At 39.1% G+C, this 27,360-nt stretch overlaps 1 protein-coding gene across 1 annotated transcript in view; it reads right to left on the bottom strand.

The window, feature by feature from the left end:
- Positions 1–514: 514 nt before the first annotated feature.
- Positions 515–27,360, bottom strand: part of TPH2 (tryptophan hydroxylase 2) — a 50,868-nt gene continuing 24,022 nt past the window's right edge. The window contains 3 exon segments of the mRNA XM_039570168.1: positions 515–998; positions 1,097–1,230; positions 9,390–9,485. Coding sequence (XP_039426102.1) covers positions 824–998; positions 1,097–1,230; positions 9,390–9,485 — 405 coding nt within the window. The 3' untranslated portion in view covers positions 515–823.

Genomic DNA, 27,360 nt, shown 5'->3' with positions numbered 1-27,360 from the left:
GGAATGCAGAAGACATACAAGGATGTAGAAGGACTTTGGATTCACATGAAACAATGAAATTAAAACAAATGCTTCCTCTCTTATTTCCAGATAGCACTCTCAGAGGAAGCACACTCAGCCCTGTCACAAGTAACATGTGTGAACTACAAATACTTCTCTACATGAACTGTCAGAGGTTTCTTTTTTTTTACTGTGTTGCAATTGCTCAGCCACATTGAACTTTTGTTAGTTTTGAGTTCTCAAAATGTATAATGTTCACAGACCTTTTAGTACCAATACATATCCTTCCTGATCTCTGACACCTACTGGCATATAAATTGTATTGTTCAGTCAGAAGAGACACTAAGTTCTGTTACAGATAAATGGACAAAACAGTGCCTTTACCACTATAGAAAGAGATACAGATTTCTTACAAAAAAAATGAAAATGTTGCAAACAATTTTTTTCTGGATTCTTATGGAAGGCAAGGGATTATGAAGAAATAAACTCAGACCTAATGAAGTCAGCAACACCATTTCTTAAACATTGAAGTGAATCATTTTATGGAAACCAAACTATTGCCAGGAAAGTTTTTAATGGTATACTTGTACATGACATTGTGCTGAGGAATTGATGATTATATTCTGCCACATTCCACGTTGCATTTACAAATTAGCATTGCCTTGGTTTCTCTGCACATTACGATTAGACAGAGCTACACAATGATGCAAGCCACAGGCCAAGCTGTAAAGGGAAAACTGATGGGTTTGAGAAATTAGCCATCTCATGTGATGTAACTGGCTACAGAAAGAGCAACTGACAGCAAATCACAGTGCCAAACATATCAAATCCCTAAATATCTGTTCATTTTACTTAAAGCATCACATACAGTGTTTAGATCACTGCGGAGGTCCTGGACAACATTTTCTATACTCCTGGTATCCTTCAGAATCTCAATGCTTTGTGTATATGGATTGAAATACACAGAGAAGGGACGATTGATTGATTTGGCAAAGTCCCTGAAAGAAAAAAAAGAAAATTATCTTCCTTTATTTTCTTTTCTCCCAACTGTTAAAGAAGAGAAAATTAGATTTTTGAGTCCGGGAAAATAATTTACCTCATCTTTTCTTTGGCCTCTTCAAAACTCTCTGAAACAAAGTAAGCTTCCTGGAAAGTAGTGATAAGGCATTCTTGCAAACAGGTTGTCTTTGGATCGAATGTTTTCACGTTGGCCTTGTCAGAGAGAGCATGCTGCAAAATACACCACAGTATCTGTTAAACTGGAGTTTGATATTGCTGTGTATCTACAGCAGCTGTTCATATATACAGCTTTTATATCGCTGTGCTATATGTTTCCCACTAATTGGTAACCCATCTTGTTTTACACACAGTGTTTTTTCTGTTTGAAAAGTGAGCAGAATTTGTTACTTAAAGAGCCCTTACTGTGGGAGATTTTTTTCCCCATAATAATAAAATAATAAAGAGGAGGTTAGCAATTCACCTGCCATGAACACATACAGACCTAAATGTTCAGATGGAAAAAAGAAAGTCACCAAATAACCGTTCTTGAAAAATTATCTATACAATTACAAATATGTATGTCCTCAAAATCTCATTTAACTAGCAGAATTCATCCTTGTCTTGGTGGGTAAATTGGGTCTGACTAAACTATTTACATAATCTGTGCTTTACATTTTCAGGCCAAAATATATACTATTTTCCTGACAGTAAAAGTGAAACTACAAATTTGAAATCCCATTAAATAATGCCAATGTATTGCATGACAATGAAATGCATTACTCTTCTGCCACACACCTGAGTAATAATGCTTCATATAGTACTGCAAAGAAAAAATAATGAAACAAACAGGCATAGATAAGTACAGAAGAGACATTGGGCAGAAAAGGTAAATGCTTCTACCCAGAGTAGAGATTTCTGATTAGTCTTTCTCTTTATATGACTTGCACAAGCCACTGAAAAAGAGAGGTTTCAGAACTGAAAATCAGGTACTGAGACATTTTCCAGGACAATCTTTTCTAGCTTCCCTTCCAACTTGAATACTTGTGTTGGCTTTTGGATCTACCTTATCTTCTAGAGCACACATATTTTCATTCTCAGTGCTCTGTTACAGAAGTAGAGGGTAAGGAAGGAGAGCATATTTAGGTCACCTTTCAACCTTCTTTAGTCCCCTGACATCTACATAGAGTGAAGATGTGCATGAAAAGCATAAAGAAATGACAGGGAGGAAGCAGATCCCAGAGGTCTGAAGGTGCCTCTGATTTCTTTACTTTCTATCTGCATGGACATTCTTTATAGTGGAGTAAAGTATTGACCCTAAGGTATTCACCAAACTTTTATCCTTGCTCTTGCTTATGCTCATTCCTAAATCCATGTGAAAGGCTCTGAAAATATCATACTAGCTCTCAACCTGCAGTCTACAAATAACAGGACAGAAAACTGGAACAAGAGGCTCTTCCTCCCACCTCCTCTCTCTCCAAAAATAAATACATGAAAAATTAATGCATGGAATCTTAAAATGTCAGGGAATTAACTTTCCTTAGTACATGTATCTTTTCCTTCTCACAAGGATTGCTGTTTCTAGCCAGCCATCAGTTAAACACGTTTGAAAATAAATATAAAAAATCATCTCTCAACCATCATCCTCTTCTAAATGGACTGCAGGAACAGGATCACCTGCCTATATCCCTGTTGTCACTTTCTCTTTGCAGAGCCATGGTGTGATTGAATGCTTATAAATTAAGGCATTTACCTCCTATCAAAATGAATTTGCCTTTTTTCACTAGGAGTTATAATAGATTCCCTGGCAGGGTAACTATAGATAAAAATCCCCTCTTTGGTGCCTTTGTACTTCCAGGTAAGACTTGATGCCTCAAATGTCTAAAGCACAAAGTTTCAAAACTCTGAGTGAACTGAGTGAAGTTGATTCCTTGCAGGAAATCAAGATTATGATGCAGGCCATGATTTTGTAGGAACTGACTACTTCTGGCTCAAGAATTCTTTCCTGTACTGTGAAAGGTTCAACAGAAAGGGGGACAGTGTTAACTTCTCTAGTTACTAATGGCCTCTGATAGGCCAGGCCCAGTCTTTGGGACTGAAGTTATCAGAGTCAATAAGGGATTCTCGACTGTAGTGGCTCCTACAGTGTGAACAACTGCTCTAATCACTGAGCCCTAATTTTATAAAAGGAGAGAGTTTAAAGAGAAGGAAAGCCGGACTCTATCACAGGGGATGTCCTCTGAGAAAGCCTTTCTATTATTCTCCTCAGATTATCCATATGAAATGACTCATACTTTCTGGATCCCAGTTTAGTTATACATGAACAGAGCTGCTGCTTCACAACGCAACTCTGCAGAGAGTGGAACGTGAAGACAGCAGAACACATGCAACCTGGAAACCAAGGGTAAAGTATTCAGACATGCCTTCAAAATTAGGTGACAACTGATCAGTTATTCTTAGGATTGCACTTTGGGAACAAAGGGTGTTAATTGTGATGAATTCCCGCCCAAGATACCATCTCCCTTCCAGGATATGTTCTTCTGCCTCTTAGATCAAGTAGGAATTGTCATGGCTACCAAAGCAATGTTTCCATCTTTGCAAGTCTGGATGGTGTTTTTAAATTCCACAGCCTGGCATCTGTAACATCTGCTATTGGGTTGATATGCTGACACCAGCAATGCCAGAGTTAAGCAACTGAACTGAGCCTGCAGACAAACCTTCAGAGAGACCATTAACTGTCTAGTGTGAACTAGAATGGTCAAGACACTGACTCAAAGCTGACCAGAGCATTTATCAGAAACATTACAGTGCTCTAAAATACTGGTCCTTGGCCCTCTCAACATTATGAACTGTATAATCTCAACCAAAAAAAATGGTCTGGTGAGTCCAAAAGCTTTCAACTTCAAGCCTGTATTTTTTTAAATACATGTTATTCACTTATGGTTTGGTTGGTCATTCAGTTCTTTAGTGAACTCAAATGACTAAGTACCCAATACAGATTTCTCCATCAGAAACTTCTTTTGTTATCCACCTCCAATGAGATGTTAGGGCTAACGTTCATATGGAAAACAGCTTTTGGTAAAATAGAGCATCTCACCATCTTGTGGATCTGGGATAACAGCCTCTAATGGCCCCTTCCTACAGACTGTACTGGTAATGCTAATAAAACTATTGGTGAGTCTACTCCAGTCCAAGAAATAAGAATTTGGAGTGAAACTTAGAAATGAATCATCACTGATTCTCAGGAAAAGCAGCAGTATCAGACAGCTTAAGAATTAGACAATCATCCATACTGAAAATAAGCAGAACAATAAACAAATGCCTCCACTCCCTGCCAATGAAAGGTTAAAAGAGTGATTGAGGTACCTAACCTCAGGTCTCTAAGGCCTAGGCTGTCTGATGCATTGTACAGAGAATGGAAGATACAGCACAGGATCTAAAGAAGACTTTTAGACATTTCTGCAGCGGCAGCTGGTCAGAAATACTACGGCATGTCAGATGGCACCAGGCATTTACAATGTACAACTGTGAATCATTTCCTAAGTGACCACTATCACTGACACATGAAAAAAGAGTTTGGTCTTGTAATTTCACCTTTGAGTATAAAAATTGAGTGCAATAATACAACTCAGAGCTTTTCAGTTTTGAGAAAAAAAATAAATAAATCAAAACCTAAAAATTAAAACCTTCAGCTAGCAAGGGGAAAACTTGAGATGAGTTATAAATACTGCACTGTCTGAGAAGTACAGAAGGGCAGAATAGGAACACAGGTGAGAAGTTGTGTGTGTGCCAGTATTGATTTTATTGCCTTGTTTTCCCAGGGGTAGTACACAGAGTCTTGAAAAATCTGATCTTAAATGTTTTCCTGCTTATCTACAAAATAAGTTGGGAATCTGACAGTGTCATGATATTACCAGAAAATTTTGTTCAGCAGTATAATTTTACATATTGTCTAGAAAAATACAGAAAAAACTCTCTTTTTAGAGTCTTTAAATGAGCATCTGGGATCCAGGTGTTGTTTTCTTCATCCTCTTCAGAAAACAGAGCCAAAATTTGCCTTTGAATCTTTTTGGTTATAAATTCTAATGCTGGCATTTCTTAAAATAAATTATCATTAAAACAAAATAATACAATTGGATACAGTATTTGATTTTTAAAAATTTATAAAGAGAGATTTTAAGTCTACGTCTCTGTTCAATGTAGAAGCATACAACAGGGATACATGACTCGATGTACAGCCAACTGAAGTTGATAGGAGTCTCCTTTAATGAAAGAGTTCAAGAGAGCCTGACACAAAGTAAATGGATTAAAGTTTCCGAAGACATTTGAACTGCCTTTTAGAAATAGTTTTAATAATTGAAATGTACATTATTTCCACCTTATCTCTAAGCCCCAAATACATACTGTGTAAGAGTGTTAGCTAGAGTTAACCTGACTATATTAGGCAGAATATTGTATAACTACTAACTGTATTATTCTTCCCCCCCCAGGCTTCATTTTTAATCTTCTCTTTCTCCTTATTTTGTTGTGCTTTTAATTTTTTTTTACTTGATGCTTCCATAGCATGCATATCAGGAGATGCATTTTTCATTATCTGAAATTTTATTCTAAATACTAAGTGGGGAAAAAGATTTCAAGGTAATCCTATATTGATAGGCTGTTGCCCACATTTCTCTAGCTTTTACAGTTCTTTGTTACTAGAGCTATTAACCAGATTTGTAAAGTGGAGCAGTGGAGCAGTGTAGCACAGAAACAGGGATGACTGAACAAGCCATTCACTCCTCTAGACAGCCCAAATATTGCTCACCATTTCTACCCTGCAAATAGACTCATGTATTTCTAGAAATTTATACAAATTATACATAAAATTTGCCACCATTTTATTTCCTGTGCATAGTGCTGCATTGAAAAGAGAGCTAATAGGGACAGCAGCTGGAGAAAGGCTTTTCTTCTTGCTCACAAAAGCATATTAATAAAAAATGCCTGTACACCCTCAGAAAATTTGCAGAGAACACCAAGCTGGGCAGGAGCATTGTTCTGGTGGAGAACAGGAAGGCTCTGCAGAGGAATCTGGGCAGGATGGATCGATGGACTGAGGCCCGTTGTTGAGGTTCAACAAGGCCAAGTGCCAGATCCTGCACTTGGGTGCCACCAACCCCAAGCAGCACTACAGGCTGGGGGAAGAGTGGCTGGAAAGTGTCCTGGTGGAAAAGGACCTGGGAGTGCCAATCAACAGCAGCTGACCATGAGCCAGTGTGTGCCTAGGTAGCCAAGAAGGCCAGTGGCATCATGGCCCATATCAGCAGTAGTGTGGCCAGCAGGACCAGGGCAGTGATCGTCCCTCACTACTGGTGAGGCTGCACCTCAAGTTCTGTGTCCAGTTTTGGGCCTCTCACTACAAGAAAGACATTGAGGTGCTGGAGGGTGTCCAGAGAGGGGTGGTGGAGCTGGGGAAGGTTCTGGAGCACAATGATGAGGACCTGAGGGAACCTGGGTTTGTTTAGCCTGGAGAAAAAGGGACTCAGGGGAGACCTTCTCACTCTCTACAGTTACCTGCATGGAGATTGTGGGTGTTGATCTCTTCTCCCAAGTAACAAGTGACAGGAGAAGTAGAAATGGCTTCAAGTTGTGCCAGGGGAGGTTTAGATTGGATATTAGGAAAAATTTCTTCACTGAAATGGTTGTCAAACATTGCAGTAGGCTGCCCAGGAAAGTGACTGAGTTACCATCCCCTGGATGTATTTAAAGGGTGTGTGGATATGGCATTTGAGGACATGACCTAGTGGCATATTTGCCAGTGCTGGGTTACCAACTGGACTTCATCATCTTAGAGATCTTTTCCAACCTACACTATTCTATGACTCTAAAGTCAAGGTAACAAAATTCAACATTTCAAGATCTGCCTTCCTAGTGACAGGGATACGTAAGTATTTGAACTTCTTCTATGGGCCACAGTCACCCCCGTGTTAAGTATGGCAGCAGTTAATTCTGAAAGGAAATAATTTCTGTCTTCACTCTGACACCTATGAGAAGTACGAGTGTTGCACGCATGAGGGGGAGACGTCATGGCCATGCAATCTGAGTCTCCTATTCATCCCCACTCACCACTGAAATAGCCAGTGTTGTTCTCATCATTTTCAGAGCAATTGCTGCCATCAATAAGGATTTCAGTTACAATCAGAATATATAATATATATAATATAATCAGTATCTCAACAACAGTCTACTAGCATGACTTTTCAGACACCTTCAGGTCAAGGAAGAAATCTGCCCTCCCAGTAGGTGCTAGGAGGGAGATTGCTTTCCCAAAAAACAGTAGAGAGTGACAACAGCTAGATGCAAGGCTGTGTACCAAAGTCATGGGCGCCCAGACTTTCTCCTTCCTAAGCACCTGCCTAATATATCTTGTTGACAAGAAGCACATTCATGCCAGGATTGTGGTCTAGAAATGGCTTCTCCCATGGTCATTTTAGCAGAAAACTTAGTACTTTTTTGCATTTTTTTCCTTAATTTTACCTTTTTTTCTACCCTGGAGCACGTTTCCAAAGACTTTCTGGATATTTTTCACCTTATCAGTCCCTTCATGGAGTCTATGTCTACTTGTTGGTGCTGTTCTGTTCCCACAGCACACAAGGGCTTAGTTTCTCAGTAACTGAAATGTCTAACTTAAGTAAGTATGGTATATGCAAGATCTCGTGAAATTTAGTATCTTATGATACACAAGAGGTCAAATCAGATGATCTAATAGTCCCTTCTGGCATCATATCCACAAAATATATATGTACTCTAATAGAAAAATATATAATATTATTGACTTATGGCAAAATTATTATGATCTATATCTGGCCACAACACTGTAGCAGATCAATATAGTCCATTAATGTGCAGATTATTTAGCTTTTAGAGTTGCTTTTCAAAAGGATTATTCTTTGTATTTATACTCTGAGTTTACTGCTGAGCAAAGAACACAGGTCTGGGATCAGAAATGTGTGGCACCAAATACGCAGACTTGACAAGAATAATGCATTTGTTTATGACATTGATGGTAGAAGATTTATTATGTTCTTGACTATTCATTTCCTCTTTCTTATGCCCTTAGATTTTGTAAGTGATGTGGTAGGAATTTTCAGGGTCATCACCTAGTGACCTTAACTGTTAGTTTAAATAAAAGGCCTGATTCTTTATGGAATCCTGCAGAGTTTGGGGCTCAGCACTGAATGTTGCTGGGCCAAAGGAAAACAAGTGGGATGTGTTCATCTCTTTTCATTTAACCATCTTTGCACTGTGAGTATAAAGCTTTGCCAGACAGATACAGAATGCTTCTGTGGCTGAAGTATGCACAGAACTTAGAGCAACTCTAATGCAATCAAAAAAAAAATACTGGAGATGGTAATTTTCATCAAATTTTTTACTACTGGAAGAATAACAGTCTTACTAATGAGCTTTACCACAACTATTCTCAGTTACAGGTAAAACAAACAGCAAAAAGGGACTGAGATACTTCTATTAAACTGCCAGGTAGTTCACTGAAAGCCAGCCCAGGAGGCTGGGAAGATGTTTAAACACAAATAAACAATAGGTATATTGCAAAATAGTTGTCAATACTCTTCCATATATGCTTTCTAAATCCAAATGTTTACCTGCAAAGCCACCAAGAGTTCATTTGTGTCCCTGAAGTTAGTACTCCTCCCTCTCTTTACCCTTCCCTCCTATTTTGCTAACAGAGAGGTGTATTATGTCCCAAAATACTACAGTTGTGACAAAATACTTTTTCCTGTTTCCTATGTTTTCTGGGCATAAAAAGAGGCAATAAATGATCCACTACAACTACTCACACCATACAAGGTTAAACACTTTCATCCTTAAAAGAATAGGGCTCTATGTATTGTCACACAGGCAACTTTCAACGTGACTTTATATTCCTTAATTTTTAATATGAGTAGTCTACTGAATCAGGAACTTAATGAAAGTTGTTCTTTTCATGTCAATAATTAATCCACTCAAGTACACTGGATTACTTAGAACAGAATCATGTCTGATTTTTAACACTTTTTTGTGGGTATTAAAAATATGTGCTTCTCATCCAAACAAAGCTTTTAGAGCCCAAGGCACTCTTACCTGTTAGAACCCTTGAGCCTCCTTTTACAAGAAATGAAAATTCAAATAGAAATCAGTTTTGTAGTTTATAGTTGCTTTGGTACTTTGGGCCTCACAAGTCCATTTCATGCTTCAAGTGCCAGCTGATATTTCAAACACAGCTTTTAGGTCAATACCATATTTTAAATACAAGCTTTTTATCTTGAGATTTTAACTGTTATTTGAAAGTCAATATATTTATATTCAACTATTATATTGTTAAGATTTAAAGCTGACTATGCTTTAAGGGTACATACCTTTAATTCTCCAATAGAAGACAGAAGTCCTGCCCCATAAGCACGCAGTTGTCCTTCTTGCTTGCAAAGGCCAAATTCAATCGTAAAGAAATAGCACTGTAAGATATACAGATATTCAGATACAAATAAAACAGTTGCAAACAGGCACTTCAGCAATAACAATCAGTACCATATTCACTTGTTTGTCCCACTTCTGTAGTATTACCTATTCTGAATATAATCTCAGATAAAGTATTTTATTGCTGCTAAGTAATTGAAATGTCATGTTCAGCAGTAAGGAAGCTTTGCACAAAAATTTGAGATTTTGTTCTTTGTCTGGGCACCCAAGCAGCTCACAGGAATGGCCAGTTAGGAACAGACAAGGCCAGTTGAGAACAGACAAGGAAGATCATTTTTAGGTATCAGAGGTGCTGATAGTAACCCACAGAGATATTTGAAACCTTGAGAAATAAATTAGATGCGTTAAAAAAAAATCCTGCAAGGTAGTTGGCATGACTGTCTAGGAACATCTGAAGATCTCTAAGATCACTCAGTTTTAAGCTCAAGCTGATACTGCGTTAAAGTCTGCAACATACTTAAGCGCCATCTTGAGCTAGAATGAATTTAATTATGCGTGTACTTAACAGCCTTCTTGAGCTGTGGCCTTAGTCTTCACTAGATTTTATTCTGTCATAAATAAAGAATGAATATGGCATTTGGCCTCTTAAACTGCAGAAAGAAATTTATACTCAGTCAAATGAATTCACTTGACCAATGAATTCACTTGAACAATTACAATTGCTCTTTAGGTCTACATTCAATCAGGTGACGTATCTGACCTGTAAAACAGATGACAAACTGTGAAAAGAGATGTGCTAAACCAACATAACAGTACTGCACCCAACTTTGCTGTACTCACTCAACAAAGTTAAATGTTACAAATTAGGAAGATCATAAGAAGCACCGACGGCCCACTGTCCACTAAACGCAAAAGATCATGGTCCCTTCGCTCCTACAGTACTGAGTTTTACTTTGGTTTTGTTACGACACATCAAGATTGCTTTTTGATATTAGATCAAACAGTTGAGATAAAGATAGTAACTATTTCTACATGTGAAGGTTTTAGGAAGTTGAGTTCAAACATACGAAAGTATTGCGCATCTATAAACACATATCCCTGTACATGTTTGTGTTTATTACGTTATCTGACAGTTTCGGGTTTGGTGCAAAGGGGCATAACTACACTGAACCTAGAAGATTTACATGTCTTTGCAGGAGATATGAATTTAGGATAAGAAAAAAAACAATATTTTGGACTAAATTTTAATTTTTTAAAATAACTTCAGAATGCATCCTAATACAATGATTTTTTTTCCACTCACTTCCTCCTTAACTCTCAACTCTTCCAGACTATCATGTTAAATGTAGAAGACCAGAAATTAACAGCTATTTTAAGTTCAACAAATCTTTAGAAATTCAGAAATTATTAATTGCTTAGCCTCATAAAAGTTTCTGTAGATCTAGTGATTCATACAGTATAGCACTATGCAGAAGGGCATAATAAAAAAAGAATAAAAACATGAACCCTGTGTCTGATCCAAACCTTCTAAGTCAGCTGAGAAGAAGGAACAGTTGCAGAGACTTCAAACGTCTTAAGTCAGATCCCATCACAGCAGTCAAACACAGATATCCATGAAGGGAGGTGAAAGTACAATATTATCAAAAAAACAAAACAAAGAGACAAACCCAAAAAAACCAAATTTTCACCTCAGCTTTGCTATTGACTCAGGTAAATCAAGCTGGCATAAAATTTTTCAGTACATCCAGTGAGCTGATGTCACCACTTAGGAGGCAGCCAAGACAACTGGTTTCCAAAAATGTTGTCTCGGGGACAAACAGCCAGTTACACAAAATAACAAAGGCATCACAGAAGTAATGAGTGAAGCTGAGAGACCCACCACGAAGAGTACAAACTTAGCCTCCCTGCCTAAATATTTTGCCAGAAGAACTACCAGTAGGCCACAGGCCTGGCTGTATACATGCTGACACTGTCAGAAACTAACTACTCAGCTTTACACTTAAATCCCACCAACATCTTTGAATTTGCCCCCCCTCTTCCTCAAGGTTCCTTAAAGGAACCTATCAGGTAGTAGTTCTTAAGATGTGAATGTTAATGTTCTGACAGACATACAACAGGATTTGACTCCTGATAAAACACAGTGATCATGCTCACTTTCATTCTTAAAACCAACAGCAGCTAAAAAGCAGTCGGGTATTTGTTTTAGATCTGTAAGAGCAGAACTTTGTCCCCATATGTGGGGCACCTTTACTGCTGGCCTCTCTTAGGCTGAAGAAGACCAAACCAATGTCATGCTGCTGCCAGGAGAAAGTCAAATGCCCACTTAGCAATCTATAGGGCCAGTGGAGGGAAGGATGTGCATTCCAGGGGATGGAAAGCGCAGAAGACAAAGAGCTAACACAGGTGCAGGAGAGAGCAATCCCTGATGTCCAGGGTGAACTGTATCCTGTCCATGAGACAGGTAGGACTTGATTCCACTTCCTCCTTAATGGATAGACAGTACGTAGAGAGGGAGCTTCTTTTATATTCGTTCAAAAGTTATTATAATTGTTACATGTTATAAAAGGGAGTCATATTTATGAGCCAACACTTGCTGGTGAGAGCCAATCTTTAGTATTTATAAGACTTATACTCTCAGTATAACTAAAAAAATAAAACACATAAATGGCAATATGTCTGCCTACTACTAACTTGCGGTATCAAACTACAGCATTAAGAAAAGCCCTTCAAATTAAAAGCTGATTTATAAATTTGCCATATGCAACAACTACAATTTTATCTGTAAGAGGGCCCTGCTTAGCCAAGAAAGTGCAAAGCTCACCCAATGCTGCCATCTTCAGATCATTAGTCAGCAATACACAATTCCCCCCACCCATCTGCCCAGACACACAAAGGCGGCTCAGTGCACTAGAGCTTGCGGACTTTGGTAAGTTGTGTCTCAAGCCTACAAACATCGAGGCATACTGATAGGGAGTTTAAATATTAATTATATAGCGACACTTTTTATAGACCAGACACACAGATACCCTAGTAAATGCCTTCTTTGTATGGTAAACTACAGTTGTGATACCCTATATTATACACAGGATAAGCGCACTGGAGTGGGAATGACTGAACAAAGCAATGGCTGTCGAAATTAATACATTTTTTAAAGCCTCATCTGAAGACAAAGTTGATTATTACACTGCTGTTACATGTAGGCTGGTGAATGCAAGCACAAAAAGGGGTATCCAGGCTCTCCTGCTCTGATTTCAAATCTTTTACCTGTCTCTGGCATACTCCCTAGACTGTGGCCCCAGATACTTGGTTCCTCTACAAACTACAGCAATATCTGGTTATCTGTCTTTACTTTCAGTTCCACCTCATCTTTGGGGTGAAGTGTGGATTTGCTAAAACCTATGGACAGGCTCTTGAAGCAGGAAAGGTGGCTTTCCATGTTGTATAAATTCTGAAGTTCTCGAAGAGCCTTACACTAAAATGATGCTCTGTTAGTCAAATCAGCAAAATGAGATGAAGAATCAAAGTGCCAAATGAGGGATTAGAAATAATTTTTATAACAAGTGACATCAGTCAAGACTGTGCCAGGAGCACAAGACAGTGTTCAGTATGATTTTATTCTATTTCTCTTATTTATTCAAAAATATATGAAAGATACTTTATAGTCATGCTGATGAAACATTATCTAATGGGTTCAAAAATTATTCAACAAATGCATAGAGGAAAATCCAATTAAGGGCTATAAAATACTAATATAGCAGATTTTTTCCTTCAGAGCCCTTGAATCAAAAGTCAATGGCAACTAAAGCAGTACATCATGAAAATACCACCGTATGGCTTTAGACATACACTGTCCTGCAGATGACTGCAATTTGCCTGTGTCAGAAACAAGATACTGGGGTGGCTTCTCTGGCCAAGCGTGTGTGTGATTTCAGGAGTCAGATTGGTTGTCCTGCTATTGATAGGAAAGATACAGAGAATATAAGCCCTGGCAAGCTCCAAACCTGGTCTCCGGTTAAGAAACGGGATAAACACAGTGTCTATTCTTTTCATTCAGATACTGCCCTGCATTATAAACTGGACTACCGAAAGAAAAAGAAAAAATCAGTGACAGCTATGACAGCTAACAGAAAAAATCGTTATTCGAGGGTGCTTAGATATTTTCAAAGGCAGGAAAAAAGGTCTGATAGGCTCAATTCTCCTCACCTGTCTGGTTTGTAAGCCTTTGAAAATCCCTTCTCACACCACATCATTTTGCATTTGAGAATCTCCCTCCTGGGACCTGTGCAAAGAGCTTGTGCATGGTGTTGAGTCCCAGAGTCAAAGAGTCAGTACAAAACCTGACTTATTCATAAAAAGGCCTTTCAAGCAATTCCACTTTGCTTAATTTTCTTATGGTATAGCTGGAGACTGACACCTGTGTTCACTTGGCAATTTTCAGCATGATGTATAGTATGAGATTTTATCTGTTCTCTAAAAGTACCTTATAAAAATGTTGTCAGAATGAGTCCTGAGAACACCAAGCATGTCAAAAGCTGATTCACTTGTGCTCCCTGCCACAAGGGGCGAAGAATGAGAGATTGTGTAATTGCATGATTGTAATCCTGATACATGGGCAGAAGACTCACCACTACATGAACTGCCAATGTCATGGGGTTACAGCCCCAAGCTGACATGTAGTAGCACAATCACTTTATATGTATATAAAATTAGCTGCCATGAAGACAATACAACTATTACTATATGTAAGTAATTGCAAGACCAGTGCCAAATAAATATCCTTAGGAAAATATATTTACCTTGTTTCTACTGGATTTCATATTTCAAAGGATATTTGAATGGACCACTCAATTCAAATGCATGTGATATCCCCACAGCATGCAAAGATTAATTCATTTTTCTTTAGGAGTCCTTTGATATTTTAGCTCTAAAAATATTCACCTAGAGATTAAATCTCTCATATAGTTGTAGTTATCTCATAAATAAATAATTATATACAATTGAAAGACTGTTAAAAATCCCATTGTTAGAAATTAATCCTAAGAATTAATGAAATAAAAGTGTTTTCATTTCCCCTGTAAAAGGTGCTCAAATTGCAAGCAACTCTCAACTCAGAAATATATGTGGATCTCATTTGTGTTTTCTTTCTTCATTCAGAGCTGGTGCAAATAAATTTTTGAATAGTCGCTTATTTTTCAATCTCAAAGACATCAGTAGTCATAAAAAAAGACAACCAAAAAAAAAAACCAGCTGGCATTTCACATTTGACTGAATTATTCAAAGTTCACAGTCTGTTGAGTAGTATCAGGATTGCTCTACTACAAGAAACAGATAGATGTAACACAGGTAACCCAGGCAACTAGCCATACAGCCCAGTATTGGAGTGCAGACCTCAAGCAATACCAGCTATTTGACAGCTATTCATGTGGGAACATTATTGAGTAGAAATGCAGGGAGATTTTTGAACAACAAATAAATCTCATGATGAGCTTGTGAACAGACCAAAAGCAGAAAAGGAGTAAAATTCAATAGCTAAGTCTCATTATAGATGATTCACCTACCTCCAAAAAAGGCAGTGACCCTATTCACAACCAACAGCACTTCTAAATAAAAAAAAAAAAAAAAAATTCTTCAGATTACCTTCTTGAAAAACTTTGTTTAGTCTGCCACTTTGAAAAGCATTTAGGTTCACTGAAATGAGGTTTCCTTCGGGGATTTCAAAGTGAATATATTTAACAATAGTCTCGTTTTTCCCCTCATCTGACTGCTTCACATTCAGACCTTTCACTAAGGGTGAATGCTTGGAACAATCTCTTTATAAACAATAGTTTGAGTAGATGTGGTGCTGCTCATTAGAGCACTCCGGGATAGATTCACACCAGCCTTCTCATTTCTGTTGACAGTCACAGCACACAGTACCACTACATGCAAATTCCTCTAACACAAGGCTTGCCATACTCAGAGAAAGCATGGCCTATAGTGAGCTCAGGGGGGCTTAACCCCTTGTGAATGCTTTGAAATTATGCTTTTTTCAGGAGTTTCCACAGGAAAAACTCATAATGGTAACCAAAATAAAATTATCATCATGAGTTTGTAAGGGAGCAGAAAACGTACCTCAAGCAGCACAAGTAAGGAGGTAAGAGTATACCTCCAACACTGGGGAGCCCAACCAAAACAAGACAATGTGTATGGCAGCTGCCAGCCTTGCAGGTGCAATATGACTTCTGGAATAAGACCTGGAGAATGCTCCTACTAATAATTTTTTGTCTCTTGAGAGAATATTTCTGTTGCTCATTCTCACATGAAGGAGGCCCTCTTGCTACTCTAAAAAGCAAGCAGAAAGAAGGAGGATGAAGCACCTCTGGGATTTTTCTGCTGTTGCAAAAGAAGTTAGTACCTACATAGATGAAGTCACATAATATCCCACTCCATGTTTGAATTACTTCAAAGTAATCTGAATTTAGGATTGCTTTGTGCAAAGATGATGTCTGTCCAGCCCACTCATTTTATCTCGGTTGAAAACCTTGGAGTCCTTTGGAGGTGAAGAATCAGGAACCTCAACATTTACGCAGAAAGTCTGGTGTTTCCTGGCAAGGCAGCAATTCCACCAAAGCTAGTGGCCACAGAGATGGTGTAAAAAATCAATGCCCCAAAAAACACGCTTGCCTGAACTTGCTCAACGCTGCCAGAAAAAGAACTCTTAGCTTTTTCAACATAATTAACTAACAGTGCTGAAGCTTAATATGCGCCAAGAAGATGAGATCACTGAAACTAGAAACTGGTGCTTAGATAATTGTTAAACATAAGTCATTGAAGTCCTAATGCTTTGCCCTTCCTATTTCCTCTTTCCTGTCGTTTGACTCTTATATTGAGCAGCTTCTAAAACCTGAGGGTTTAAGGTTTATTAATTTCATGTGGAGTTATTAAGAAAAAATGATGTGCAATAATGAGCCACTTCCTTTCAACTTTATTTTACAACATATAACACAAATTCACGTTCAGCGCTCCCTATTTTAGCTGAAGTGAGTATTCACTCATTTCTTTTTCAAGCTGTTGGTTCAAATTTCAGTCATCCAGAGATTTCACACAGATAACGTAACAGGGACAGTGAGGTTTTTTGATGTATTAGCTGGGACTAAAAGAGATGGCATCCTCTGAAAGTCAAACTAAAAATAAAAAAAAATCAAAAAGGAAAAGGAAAAAAAAAGCTGAGCAAACATATCACTGCTGTCCAACCACACACTTCAGTCTATGCTGCCTCATATGACAGGCTTGGTTCACTAAGATCTTTCAAAATTCACAGGCTGCAAGCAGGGACTGTCTTTATGGCTTTGCCATTCCTGTTTTCCAGATCTTTGTGCTGCTACTCTTACAGATGAGGACTTGGCATTAACTCAACCTATCAAAGGAAGAATGGTCCTGATGTTATAGGCAACAGGGGCAACCCATAATGTTCTCCTCAGCCTTGTGGCTTACACTGCAGCTTGGAGAGTATGATTCCTGCAGCAAAGAGCCAGGGACTTGAACACTGACAGGAGGCATCACACAAGTGAGAGCAAAATTTGGAATAAATACACATACAAAGAGATCTTTGTCCTTTGCCTGACAGCATACTCATTTTATGGGTCCTTGACCCCAGGCCTGTTACCCCAAACTGAGAATTGCCTTGCTTAGAATATCCAGGGAATAGACAAGAACCACCTCAGACAGTTTTCTTCCCCCAGCATCCAGAGCCAGAATCTCTACAGAAGCCTAGGAGAAGCCTCTCCTCAATCCTCAGGACACATTTACCACAGTTACCTGTAGACCTCAGCACCAGTCCAACATTGTTTGTCCCTCTCTAAAAAGACCATCTTCCACTCCATGGCAAGCATGCTAAGCAGGAGGCTCAGGAGAGAAAGCATTAAGTTGCAACATTCCATGAAATACCAAGAAAACATCTTCAGGCTGGGGAGGCAGAGTTCATCCTTTTGAAAATGCTGCAATGCTCCAAGGAAACCGCAAAAGGGGAAAACTGGCACAGGATTCTCTTCCACCTATCCTGGGAGAAGCTTTTGACAGACTGGTAAAGTAAATCCACAGATTATCAAGTAGCAAAGGTGAAGCAACTAATCACAGTACAGGCAATCCTCAGTTTTAGAAGCAAGGAGTTTACTGAATCATTGCCCTGTGCCAGTCCCCTGTCAGAATTAATTACTGCAAGCTGTGAGGCCTCTTTAGTAACTACCCTTGGCCAGCCCAGAGACAGACCCCGGTGTCCTCCCTAACAGTCATTCCCCTGGGGAAGGCACCAGGCTTGTGTGGGGCTTCTCGTGATGCCATTCCCCGAAGCAGGCTGTGTCCCCACTAATTGCCAGGCCAATTACTGCCTGTGATAGCTGTACTGTAGGGAGGGATGCAGGAGAGCCACTGAGCATCCCATGCCATTTTAGCCAAGGAGGGTTATGAGCTTCTTGTGTACATGATCAGCTGCAAAAGTCCTAATGTATCTACTAATGAAGGGAGGCTATATTTTCAGAAAGGGGTACAGCTTCCTGGGGCTGAAAGGATCTCAGAACTTTTTCAAGTTCTGTAACTGTGGGGACAAAAACACATTGAAGAGACAGGGACAACTGGCCAGTGAAGTTTTAAAACTCTAATTTAAAGGAAAAAATGCACTATTTCTTCACAGTCATATTAATTTCAAATTTATTTCTGAAGAGCAAAAATGTTTAGGACTTCATTCCAAAAGTATTAGCATCCACATTAATTTTCTAAACATTTTAAAAAGAAAATCAAGTTCTTGCATCTATTTACTGAAAACTGATTTAATAGCTAAGACTTGTTTTCAAACATCACAGTTTCTAACAGCAACACTGCAATTAAACTCAATGTTCTTTTAATCACATAAACGCCAAGGGACTCCCAAAAGCTTTGTGACTCTCAATGCATTAGCTCAACCTGCTTTTCAAAAAAGAAGCAAAAAAGATAGTAGGCATAAGCACAAAAGTGTAAGTTCTATTCATGTCAAGCTGACAGACAGATCAAAGAAGAAAAGTAGCTCAGGGAATTTTAAATATCTATTGATTTTGCTGCTAAAAATATATCCAAATTGAAGATGTTTTTCACAGCCCCAAACAAAATCTTTTTCAAGGATAGTTGAGCACCTTCTTGCAGCACCCTGATTTTCAGCAGTGAGGGCATGTAAAATGAATCTATCATAACCACAGAGTAGCCAACTGAGTCACCACTGACTTACTTGCCAGCAGTGTGTAAACACAAAGCAAATCACATGAATGTGTAATCAACAAGGTGGAAAAAATAAACTGAGCAGGTACCTGTGAGCAGAGAGATTATGGCTCTTTACTGTATCAAAGTCAGAGGAATTTACAGGGCCTGTGGTCTGAAGTGACTTACCAAATGTGAAGATCACTCCAAAATTGTCACTAGTGATGAGACTCCCACGTATATGCAAGAATTCTGTGCTTGTATAGGTCCTAAATTCATTGCACATGTATAGTATGGATCTGTACATAAGTTAATATGCTTATTCAAAGCTGAAAAATTAATCCTATAAAGGTGTTTACATTCGAGAGATGTAAAATGTCTTGTTAAACTATAATTTTAGCTACTTTTATGTAGTCAAACTATATAATTATTACAATTACAGCCTACTGATTCAAGGTAGGGAACAAAAATCTCAAGGGGAAAAAAAGAGTAATATGCTTTATAGGAAAAAATTATAATCTGTGAGTACCCACTCTTTCCAGCATGTCTTGAAAAAGCTCTGAACTTAAACTGCTTTATCTAGCACTATTAGTAGACGCCATCTTTATGAATGTCACAGTTATGATCTATAGAAAATTCTCTACAAGGTACAGAATATATAAAACTTACAGCTAATAACTGAAACAAGGCTCCCCAGTCTAAACTAACACTATGTCTGACACAAAAGCAAACTAACAAGCAGATAAGAGCATGGAGGAGTTGTTCAAAATGTGCCTGAAAGGGCACCATCATGTTGAAATTCTGTTGACCTTGCACTGCAACAATTTCAACCACGGCTGGAACCAAACTAAAACAACCAAAATTAACAGCCACAAGGCCCTTGTCTGTAATCTTCTCTTTGGCTTCAACAATGCTTTCAGGTTTAGAGTATTTGCTTCAACTTTCCAAAATCATCAACAAATAAAATATCAAAAACCTTTACGCAGTAACTTCAGAAGGCCTGCTAGCTCTAAAAAGTAGCTAACAGAATTTGTTGCATGCTGTACCACACGAGTTTAGACAAAGAAAGAGACAAAACTGCAAAATCGTGTGTCCTCCAGAATCAACTTCATCCCCACAGAAACCCGTATTTCAAAATAAGAGGTTTTGGCAAGTAAATTATAAATATTAATTTTACAGCAACAAATTCTACTTTCATTTGGATGTGTACAACTCTACATCTTTTAGGAGATAGTACACAAGGAAATGAGGTTAGTATTTAGCCCACAGACCTAGCTCATTGAAAGCAATGGCAAACTGTCCCCTGGCCTTCTGTACCATCAGCATTGGACCTATAAATAGATAATTAAGCTATACTTGCAAAATTATTATGGTAGATCACCCAAAAACTTCTCAATTAAAAATTTATGGAACCATACTCCATCCAACACTTTGATGCCACTTGATAGAAAGGTGATGACAGGCATAAAAACCACTTCCAAAGTTGCAGCATTAAGTCATTAAGCCCTGGGCATAGTTAGCTCTCTGTGGATGCCAGCAGTATTTTGTCTTACTTCCTTACTTTAATCTGTGCATACAAAGAAAGCACTCAAACATGCTGGCTGAGATAATTAGACTGTACACATGAGGTATGTCCACTCCTGTGGTTGTGAACATTAGGTTAGGATCTGTTCAGCTCCGTACAGGTACATATTTTGAGACTCTTTCCATATGATACTATTTGGGTTATGCATAATAGCTAGCAAAATTATTTACTGAACTATCCCAGACAGTAGAAAGAATAGTGCATGGTTTGAGAACTTCAGTGAGGCTGGATCTGGAGTGCTGTGTCCAGTTTTGGGCTCCTCATTATAAGAGAGACATGGAGCTCCTGGAGCAATTTCAGCAAAAGACTATGAAAATGACTCAGGGACTCAAAAGCATCCCTCTTAAGAGGACAGACTGAGGGAGCTGGGCCTGTTCAGCCTTGAAATGAGACAACTGAGAGGGGACTTCATCAATGTCTACCAGTATCTGAAGGCAGGGTGTCAAGAGAATGGAGCTAGGCTCTTCTCAGTGGTGCCAAAAAATAGGAGGCAACAGGCAGAAACTGATGCACAGAAAGTTCCACCTGAACTTGAGGAAGAACTTTACTGTGGGGGCAACCACACCCTGAAACACTTTGCCCAGAGTCATCACGAAGTTTCCCTCACTGGAGACATTCAAGAACCATCTGGAACACAATTCTGTGCAATGTGATCCAGGATGACCCTGCTTGAGCAGGGAGGTTGGACCAGATGGTCCATTGTGGTCCTTCCCCACCTTACCCATTCTGTGATACTTGGACTCTGTGATTACACATAACTGTTTTGTTTTCTGCCTGAGTGCAGAATCTCTTGGCTTTCTTCTCCTGATGGGGTCACTGACCCCGGACATGAGGGTTGGGTATGCAGGGTAGCAGCCATCGTTGCATGGCACAGTGCAGCAGGATGCACAGATCCCTGAGCAAAGGGAGCCTGGAGCTGGCCCACCCCAACACCACTGTAGGTCCCAGCCAGGTAACCAGGCAGCTGCATGCAAGGAGCTGCTCCAAAGAGACCCCTCCCTGCAGTCACCAAAGCTATTTTTGCACAGCACTCCTCAGCTGCTCTGGCTCCATGGAAGGCACGGGTAAAGCCAACTCCTCTACCTGCGTACCCACAGCACAGACATTCCCTCAGTCCTAAGCAAGACCTAGACATGGCTGAAATGAGCTGCCACATTCTAACTCCTTCACTTCCCCATATACCTGTGTGCCGCTGCTGGAGGATGTCCACTAATTATTTAAATAAGGTGTCACAGTGTGAACGATACCTACACAGAGCCCCAGGATTCTCTCTTTCCTTCTACATGCTGGTGAAAACACAGGGGCAGTCAGGAACAGCAGTAGCAATACATTCCAAATCTTTCCTTTATTGCTTCCCCCTTCCCTCCCCCCCCCACCCACATTTAAACCTTTATTCCTGTCACTTATGAGTGATTTGTTAGTAGTTGTTACCCAAAATGTTTGTCTTATTGTTGCTAACTGGAAGCTTATGCTGGGTACTTTCTTTTGTCCTGGTTACATATGTTCTATAAAACACACTTTATGCCTTTTTGCAAATATATTATCAACTCTAGGTCAAAAGAGAAAACAAATATGCAAAAAATCCTATCAAAATTCATAGACGCCTTTCATCCATTCCTCAACCTATCTCAACTGGATCCAACACAGAATTGGCAGATGCTTGTCACGTGCATGCACTCCTAAATTCCACAATTTTTTCCTAAGCTATTTTTCAGGCTCACTTTCATTACTACTGTAGCAGAGCAAACGTTCAGAGTGTGAGCTATTGAACTACTGGCAAAGATTACTACTGCAGAATCTGCAATTTCTTAATGAAAATGAAGTTGGTTCTGAAAATAAACAAAGGTAATTAGCAAGCCAGTGCTGTGTGAAATTTGCACCATTCTCTTGTTAACCTCTATGTCAAAATGTATTACTTGTGTGCATGAAAATTTGCATTTGCAGTTCAGTAACCTCACAGAGTATGATCTAACCACTTTTGGAAACAAAACGCTACAAGAAACAAAAGCAAACCCAGTCTCTGGCTGCAATTTGTTATTTTAATAGAGCCTTTTTCTTTAGCGTTTCTAACAGCTTAGGGCTTGATCTTCATAAATCGCATCCTGTCTAAAATGAACTATATTATTTCTACAGTAAAATTTCTAATTTCTATTCTGCTCCCAATTAAGTCAAATTAGTTCTCTCTTGCATCTTCCTCATTACAGGGCTGTGCCCAAGGATACAAATTTATAAGTACATTATAGAACAACTCTGTTTCAGTTACTTGTGAGCACAAACATGTCGGTTAGGGCAACATGAGATCCTTTCAAGATGCAAGTTACTGACTTGACCAACTGGGCACCCTCATAGCAACAGGTGAGCCCTCTTTCACCTTCTTAATATGTTGAGGGACAAAGCACAAGATGTTTCTTTTCGAGATTAACACATCCTAAGCTGATGTACCCCTTTCTGATCAGAAACTGGAGGGACTCATCCTTGTATGGCAATGCAAGATGGATCCACTGAATCCTACTTTCCTTCTGCATCCAGGCTATTTCTTTCATCCCTAAGCAACAAATTGTGTCCGCTCTACAACACCACGTCCACTCTTCCTACCATACAAAAGGCCCCTACTTCTATAGCAGGTATATCCAAAACTGACTTGACTCCACAGTGCTACTCTTAATCAAAACTCAGGTTAGCGTTCAAGCTGCTCATTTGCCCTGTTCCACAGCCTGGTGACTGAGACACCCTGTCTCCTTTTCAGTTCTCGCTGGAAAGGTGGAAAGGATTCAGGGAAGGAGTAACATCTGCAATAGCATGAGGAGTGACTAAACAAACAATTGGTTCCCAACCCAGGAAAGGAGAGAACTAAGCAAGAAAATGTGTTCTGTAGTCATGATGGCATATAGAAGCCTACAGGGATGACTTGATCACTCTCTCTTCATTTACAAAAACCTAGTAGGAATCAGGTTAAAAACAACAAAATGAGACAGTTCACCAGACAGTGAATAGTTGAGCCATAGAGCTCATTGCCAAAGTTACTGCAGATACTAAAAATTTACGTGTCTTCAAACATAAACAGCTGCCTCTGGACAGAAATCCTTTCAGGATAATTAGATAAATAGAAGCCATATTTGTGGGAACAAGAGTTCCCCAAGCTCCTGAATGGTGAGAAGCTTGGAAAACATTTGAAACTAATCAGATATGCTCATCCAGTTCTTGCATCGCCCCTAAGCAGCTATTTATGATGGGCACAAGTCACCAGCCAGGGCCCTGACCAGCACAGCAATTCTTACAGATCCAAACCTGGAAAAGGACTCTCCAAACCCAGAGTAAAGGCCTTAGCAGACTGCACAATTCCTGCAGAAAATATTGAGCATTATCTCCCAATTCCAGCAATGGAACTCTTCAATCTGGAGTGCTAGTTTAAAGTTGGTTAAGTATCTCTGCTGATATTTTTCTTCTTGTGCCAAAAATCTCTGACAGAATGACTGTAAAAATGCACTTCAGGAGAACAGTGCAGATTCTAAAATATTAAATATTGATCCCTGGAATCTACAGTGGTTTTTTTTCCCCATTTACTCCTGTTTTGTGACATATGTACTATCTTTTCTGCCCACCTTTTTGATTATGCATAGGAAGGACTTTGCATCATGCTTCAGCTACTTTATTGAAAAGTATTGCTGAAAGAAACCCTTAAAAATGGAGACCATTACTTTTTATTAATTCCTTTAGAACATTTTTTAGAGCAAGACCACAAATTACAGAATTTCTTAGAGCAGCAGTCAGTGAGCCCAGCAATACCTCACCAAACAAAGTAATCCATCAGTAAGTTATCCTTTCCTCCTGATTCAAACACACCTGTGTGACTTTGTAATGGTCAAGAAAGCCACAACATTTCATCAGCTTCCACTTCTGCTTCTTGTTAAAGTTTCAGGTTTCATACTTGGACAATTTCCAAATACATCTGCATGTAGGTGGTTTTGCCTGGACAAAGGCAGGAATAGAAACACTGTCCAAGCCATCTACTGATGAACAGTACAGATCATAGTATAGCAGGACAATGTCTGTCTATAGTGATCCATCATACTTGATTTCAGCTTTAGTATCCTAGCTTTTACCCTGGGAATTGATTCATGCCCCTTAAGTGACAGACAGCCCAAATCAATGTAATTTCATGTCTCCTGTAAGTCCACCAAAATTTACTTAAGCAGTTTTAAGTCATATTCACTCCCAGCTCTTCATGCTGCTTCTTTATTCACTAACTACAGGTATAGCTGGAAGTAACAATTTTGTAAGAAATTCCATTATGTCACCACTGGATTTAAGGTACTCACTGTGGTCACCCTTGGCATCTGTCACACATACATGGCATGCAACTGGGATACAGAAAAAAGACTAAGCAGAGATTGAATGTTAAATTTCAGTATGCTCAGTGACTGCCATAGCTCTTGGGCTGTAATACCAGATTTCAGTTGGCCAATACACAATTATTTTTATATGTAGAATAGCTTCAGCAGGGGAAGTGGTCACAGGCTTACAATGAGGGTCAGTTCCCTATCAATGATTTCACAACTATAAATGAGAAACACACAGGCAGTCTTGATTTTTCAGATGTACAGTGGGAATGTTCGAAATCTCAAATTTTCTTTTCAGCTCCATTTGCTCATCCATGACAGAAGACAGTAAGTCAGTTCACAAACTGTACTTACAGCCTAGCAGTACCAAATAGCCCCTGTAGGAAATCTAATCTGTTGTTTGTGAAGATGAGAGGCTGTTCTATCTAGTGAGACCATGAATGCTAAGTCTTTCCTAACTTACTAAATCCTACTCAGTCTTTATCCAAAATGCTCCCATTTCGTCCATTCTGGTTATCTCCTCAGGAAACATAATGGAGAATTTTCCTGAATTATGTGCCAGATCTTCAGCATGGGAAAAGGACTAGAATGATATCAACAAGACCAGATAATATAGATTCTGAGGGAAGACAGGCAAGTAAAGTCACAAGAATTAGCACAACCCAGAGAGGTGGTTCTGAATGTTGTTTTTAAGTCAGTATATAATTTTAAAATATTTTGTGTGTGATACATACACAGATAAATTAAAGTTAGCTTTAGAAATGAACTATTGGCCTCAGTCATCCTCCGGGCAAGGCAAAACCTTTAGATTCATAACAAGCCTGAAATGCACTTACAAGATCTCATCACACACAATTCCTTCAAACTTAAAAGCAATTTTTGTAGTTTTCCACGTAAAGGACAGCAAGAACTAAAGAAATTTCTTGATTTCTACTGTCCCATGCTGTTAAAGTACAAGAACAAATATTATCAAGAAAGATGAAAAGGTGAAAGTTTTACAGCTCTAAAGAACTGAATGTTTAAATGTAACTGCCAGTGAGAAATGACTGGGGAAAAAACTTAGTGCAACTAATTAGGCCCTAATGACCAAATTCTTGGGAGGAAAGATTTGGTGATAAACTGCATCAAAAAGACACCCTGCTAACCTCTTTTCTGAGCTGCCACCCACTGAATTTCACCTACACAAACACATCCTATACAAACTACATCTAGAAGGGGCAACCTGAGCTGTGCTGAAACAACTTAGCAGGAGTCAGGAGTCATTTCTGCCATTAGCAAGACAGGCAGGTTCCTGCCTTAGCAACTTGCAGCTTTACGAAGACAGCTCCCAAGTCCACAAATTACAAGATAACACTGAAATGTAAAATGAGAAGTACTTTTTGGTACAATTTTCCTGACAAAACCTTACGTTATGTTCTGTTAAATGTTGTAAATTATATACTATATAAATTAATTGAAATACCTCATGTCAAGTCCTCTCTATATTTTATGGTTTGATAGGTAAGCAGAAAAGACAGCCTTTTTTATTTCTGTACTATGTGAAAATAGGAAGACCAGACATGCTGAAAAATCAGCTCAAAAGCAGTTTTAGAAAGTCAGTCAGAAAAGGACAAGATATAAGTAATGATGACGATAAAAATTAGAACCCAGATATGCATGGCCAATATTGCATTTCCTCAACCACTAACTGCATTATACCACACTCCATGAAAAAAAGTGGATGGTGCAAATATTTCCCTCTCTTTCAGTAACATAATCTCAGTCACCTTTTTGTTTGTGTCTTTCCTCTTTTCCTCTAAAAGATTGTAAATGAAAATGGAATCTCTCAACAAACACTACAAACAAGGTCTTTTAGGTCTTTCAATATTCCACTCTCATGACAAAGCAGAAGCAATTTCTTTCTTCTTTCCCCCACCTGACTACAAGATCCCAGGAGGATGAAGGGAACTTGCATACTGTCTTTTCAGCTCTCTTCCCCTGCTGGTCACTTTTCTCCCTCCAGCTGGCCAGCACCAGGGCCCCTGCAACGCTCTCCCATTTAATTCCTGCCCTCAGTGGGGCTGCACAGACATGATTAATTGCAGTTTACCAAACACTTCTAATCTGCCCAGGCACCAGGCTCCAGCTTGCTCTACATCCAGTGTGTCAGCCCTGCAGGGACAAAAACCTCAGAAGTTTCCTTTGCAGCTAACAGGGCACAAAGAGCAGATCTATCAAAGCTGATACACAGTGTCTTTTGAGAGCAGAATGGAGCAAAAGATTATGAAATCACCTGTAATAATTCTTCTCTTTCTGGTCTGAATTCCTAAGAGGTGTTTTCTTCTCTTCCTAAACCCATTGTCCTCCCTGTAATGGCTCAGCACTTAATGTCACTGTCTTTTGAAACAGGTCATGCTAATGGCAAGCTTGCTTTGGGCATATTGATTCAATTCATTAATATGTATACTCTCTCTCCATTTGTTTCCCTATTTACTTTGAAGTTGCCTTGTTAGAACATGCAATGCTTTTCTGTGTTAAGACTCTTGGCTAGCCTTTCTCAGCTTGCTGCATCTGTCTTGTTTTTATCTAGGATGGAAATGGGACTGAACACAGCAAAAGTTAGTCAATGGCACCTCAGGTGACATTTGGTGCCCAGCTGAATGAATTTCTTGGCCTCCTCACCCTCACCACTGAGAGATATTCTTTCTACTTGCTCTCAAGTTGGCTGTTTACATTGCACATTTTAGGGCAAGTAACATCTCTGTATTTGTCAAGCATCTGCGCCAGGGGAGCACAGCCCCTCAT

Source organism: Corvus cornix, chromosome 1A (assembly GCF_000738735.6).
Source record: "Corvus cornix cornix isolate S_Up_H32 chromosome 1A, ASM73873v5, whole genome shotgun sequence".
NCBI classification, from domain to species: domain Eukaryota; kingdom Metazoa; phylum Chordata; class Aves; order Passeriformes; family Corvidae; genus Corvus; species Corvus cornix.
Note: the sequence above shows the minus strand (reverse complement) of the source record. Positions and strands in the feature narration are given on the sequence as shown.